This window comes from Tinamus guttatus, unplaced genomic scaffold (assembly GCF_059628265.1).
Source record: "Tinamus guttatus ecotype Peru unplaced genomic scaffold, ASM5962826v1 Tinamus_guttatus_pri_ptg000383l, whole genome shotgun sequence".
NCBI classification, from domain to species: Eukaryota; Metazoa; Chordata; class Aves; order Tinamiformes; family Tinamidae; genus Tinamus; species Tinamus guttatus.
Window position 1 is genome coordinate 3,757,692 of NW_028288917.1, and position 3,853 is coordinate 3,761,544.

Below are 3,853 nucleotides of genomic sequence, written 5' to 3' on the forward strand. Positions count from 1 at the left end.
CAAAAAAATCATCTGATGCATTTTGAAAACTATTAGAATCTTATTAGCATAACTCTGGTCGCTTTAGGGTATTATAAAAACAGTGCAAAACTCCTGAGTGAGCTGCAATTAAGAAGTTGCAAATAGATCTATTTTAAAACTGGTAACTTTTTACACCTTCTGCTGCCTCTCAGAAATGGTGATCTGAAGAAGCCTTTAGGAAGGAAACAGCAAGGAAACCTTGGCCAAGGGGGAAACTTCGTCCTGAATATACCATGACCATCATATCCCACTGAAATTGTTACAAAAGGTAAATAAATTGTGGCGGTAGCACCAAGCAGCTGCTTGCAAAGCAATTTTTCCTCAGTGTAGCAAGCAGCTGCTGTGAAGGATACTGTGGAGGGAATGGCTTCAAGCTATAGTAGAATAGGAGGAAAAAGTGGTTGCTTTTCAGGCTTTTGTGGGGATGCTGTGGCCAGAAAGGGGTTCAGGTGTTGGGCAGCCTGCGGCGAGGGCAGAGCGGTGAGGGTGGCGCAGGGGGCTGCGGGCAATGGGCAGCCTGGCTTGACTCAGCTCTTCCTTGTGCTCCCGCAGGTGATGGCCATTGCCGGCAGGTCGGGAGCCACCCAGGAGGGCACCGCGACGCCGCGGAGCAGCTAGCGGTGCTGGTGCAGCTGAATCACGGCACCATGGAGGGCAACGGCGTGGCGACGCTGGCGACGGAGGAGAACGGGGATGAGCTGAGCACCCCGACGGAGCCCCTTACCTCCCCCTGCAGCCTCAGCTCCTCGCTGTGCTTCAGTGGTGATGAGCGCAGCGCGCAGCCACAGCCCGACGGCGCTGGGGACAACGCTGGCCACGTGGTGGAGAGCCAGTGGGATATCAACAGCACGGCCACTGAGGCGTCGGAGCCATCGGATGGTGGCGTTGGGAATGGGAACGGGGATGAGTCGGCACCACCTGGCCCACAGCACCCGCTGGCCGAGGAGCCCGACCTGGTGATCGAGGTGTCGGGGCGGCGCATCCGTGCGCACAAGGCGGTGCTGGCGGCCAAGAGCGACTATTTCCGCGCACGCGCCTCGCGGGACATCCTGCGCGTGAAGGGCGTGAGCTATGCGGCGCTGCGCCTCCTCATCGACTATGTGTACACGGCGCACATGGGCGACGTGCGCCACGACAACCTGGCTGAGGTGGTGAGCGGCGCGCGCGTGCTGCAGATGCCCTGCGCGCTGCACTGCGCCGCCGAGGCCATGCGCGCCCAGCTGCGCCTCGACAACTGCTACCAGCTGCTCTGCCTGGCCAAGAAGCAGCGGCTGGCGGAGCTGCGCGAGGCTGCCTACCGCTTCATGAGCGACCGCTACCTGGAGGTGCTGCGCGAGCCCGGCGTCTACGGCCGCCTGAGCGGCGCCGAGCGCGACCTCATCCTGCGTCGGCGCCTCGAGGCCGGGCGCCGCTGCCTGCTGGTGGCCGAGGTGAGCGACGCCTTTGAGCGGCCCGGCGGTGGCAGCCGCCCGCAGAGCCGTGAGAGCAGCCGCCCTCAGAGCCCCTCCTCGGTGGCCTCGCTGGAGGACGGTGGTGCCCTCGTGCACTGCTACCAGGAGGCCAGCCGCGAGTGGCGGGTGCTGACGCGCCTGCCCGAGGAGGCCAATGCCAAGGGCTGCGCCATGTGCGTCCTCCACAACTACCTCTTCCTGGCCGGGGGTATCGCGGCAGGGCCGGCAGGCAGCGAGCCTCGCACCCGCCTCTCCGACAAGGTCTTCTGCTACAACCCCCTCACGGACACCTGGAGCCAGGTGCGCTCACTGGCCCAGCCCCGCTCGCAGCTCAAGCTGCTGGCCCTGGACGGCTACTTATACGCCGTGGGCGGCGAGTGCCTCTTCACCGTGGAGAAGTATGACCCGCGGTCTGACCGCTGGAGCCCTGTGGCACCCCTGCCCAAGGGTGCCTTCGCTGTGGCCCACGAGGCCACCACCTGCAACGGTGAGATCTACGTGTCCGGTGGGTCCCTTTTCTACCGCCTGCTCAAGTACGATCCCAAGCGTGATGAGTGGCAGGAATGCCCCTACAACAGCAGCCGCCGCCGCTCCGCCGACATGGTGGCCTTCAAGAACTTCATCTACCGCTTCGACGTGAGCAGTGGCCGTGGCGGGGAGCAGGGCCCAAGCAGCAGCGGTGTTGAGGTCTTCCGCTACAACACAGTGGCCAAGTGCTGGAGCCAGTGTGCCAGCCTGCGGCCCAGTGGCGGCCCTGTCCAGCCCTTCCGCTGCGCTGCCTTGGGCAACACCATCTACTGTGTCAACCGGACCGGCACCCTCCGCTTCAGCCTGGCCCAGGATGGCGAGGTGGAAGCAGATGGAGGACTCAAGGGCGCCTTTGACAGGGAGCTTCTCAAAGCCCCCTTGGATGCCAAGGGTGTCCTCCTCCCCTTCGTGCTCACGCTGCCAGAGAAGCTGGACAAAGCTGGGGAGCAGGAGGGCCCCTTCACACTGTGAGGTGGCCACCTTGGCTTGTGCCTCCTTGACAGGGCCCTGGATTGTGGCTGTGAGGGACCCACAAACTCCCTGCCTCAGAGGGGACCCTCTTGGGGATGTTGGCAGAGAGAAAGGTCTCCCCCTTTGCTCCTCTCCTCTCCCAAGACGTTCATCTGGAGCCACTCAGTGGTTGTAACTCTCCTCGTGTTTGCTGGGCTATGTGTGAAAAGCCAAGCAAATGAAAGTAAAAGCTGCTATAAAGGATCATCTCTGGATTATGTTTGTGCCAATTCCCAAGCTAAAGAGAACTGTTTTACACCTGCTCTTCTAAAAATTCCTGACAACAGTGTCATAACGGGACATAGTGTTGGTCGCGTGTATATCGTAGTTGCACTCTGGGCGGGAGCCTTTTCTGCCATCATTCTCTCTCCTGGATGATACTGAATGATAAAAAGTGCTGGAAATGTAGCTTAACTGAAATTGTTTTTATGTTAAGCCAGCAGTCCTGTGTTAGAAAGGTATAGCAAGATTATTGGAGTTGCAGCCTTTCATTTTTTTGTGCAATAGATTTTTAAGGAAGATGTGGCACTGTGTGGTCCCAGGAATTTCAGCCACAATGAGTGATTTAACAGATACCAGGTTTAAGGTTTTAAGCAACGCAAATGTGTGCCACGTGTTCATATTTGGTATACAAAAAAAAAAGAAGCAATTTATCTTTTTAAAATATGGCAAGCTATAGCAGATAGGAAGTGTTTGTATGTTCTTTTCTGAAAAAGGTGATGATTTCTGTATAAAAAGATAATGTTTATTATTTTTTTATCAGAGGTTTTAAATTATAACAAAAGCAAACTGAAGCTGTTCAGACTGCAACAGATTTACATGACACCATGTATGCCACTAGAGCTGAGGAAAATATTTTGTAGTTCAACTGTTCTTTAATTAACTACAGGTCAAGGAAATTAACCTAAACCAAATGTAAATTCTTTGCAGTTGACTGCAGACAGCATAAGTGTTTCACTATACGTTCAGTATCCTGTGGCAAGAGACTTTTCCAGCTTAGTGCAAGACCATCAGAGGAGGATGTGGAAAACAGGAATGTGCTATACATGTTGATTATATTGTACACGAGCATGACATTTTTCCCTTGTCTTTTGATTGAGAGATTGCTTTATTTATTTCGATCTAATGATTGCTGTAATGAATAAGTACTCGTCAATTACAGTACATGCTGATGACATACACTGTCATTTGGATTTTGAAACTTCAGAGCATATTGTTTATGGAGCAGCATCTGAACAAGGTGAAACGATACAAAGGTTCTTCCTGCCTGTGGGAAGCTGGAGGATACCTTTGTCAAGTTACTCAGAACTGGAAAAGCGCAAGCTGTCCACACAGGCTTACTA

The 3,853-nt window shown here is 54.9% G+C and overlaps 1 protein-coding gene across 1 annotated transcript; it reads left to right on the forward strand.

The window, feature by feature from the left end:
• Window positions 1-668: 668 nt before the first annotated feature.
• On the forward strand, window positions 669-2,493 carry KBTBD11 (kelch repeat and BTB domain containing 11). Its single transcript, XM_088530550.1, has one exon. It carries the CDS (start codon window positions 669-671, stop codon window positions 2,469-2,471), a length of 1,803 nt encoding a protein of 600 aa, XP_088386676.1. The 3' UTR covers window positions 2,472-2,493.
• Window positions 2,494-3,853: the final 1,360 nt, after the last annotated feature.

Bases quoted from the DNA above. Each gene is read 5' to 3' on its own strand.
- KBTBD11 (XM_088530550.1), top strand. From the start codon at position 669: ATGGAGGGCAACGGCGTGGCGACGCTGGCGACGGAGGAGAACGGGGAT.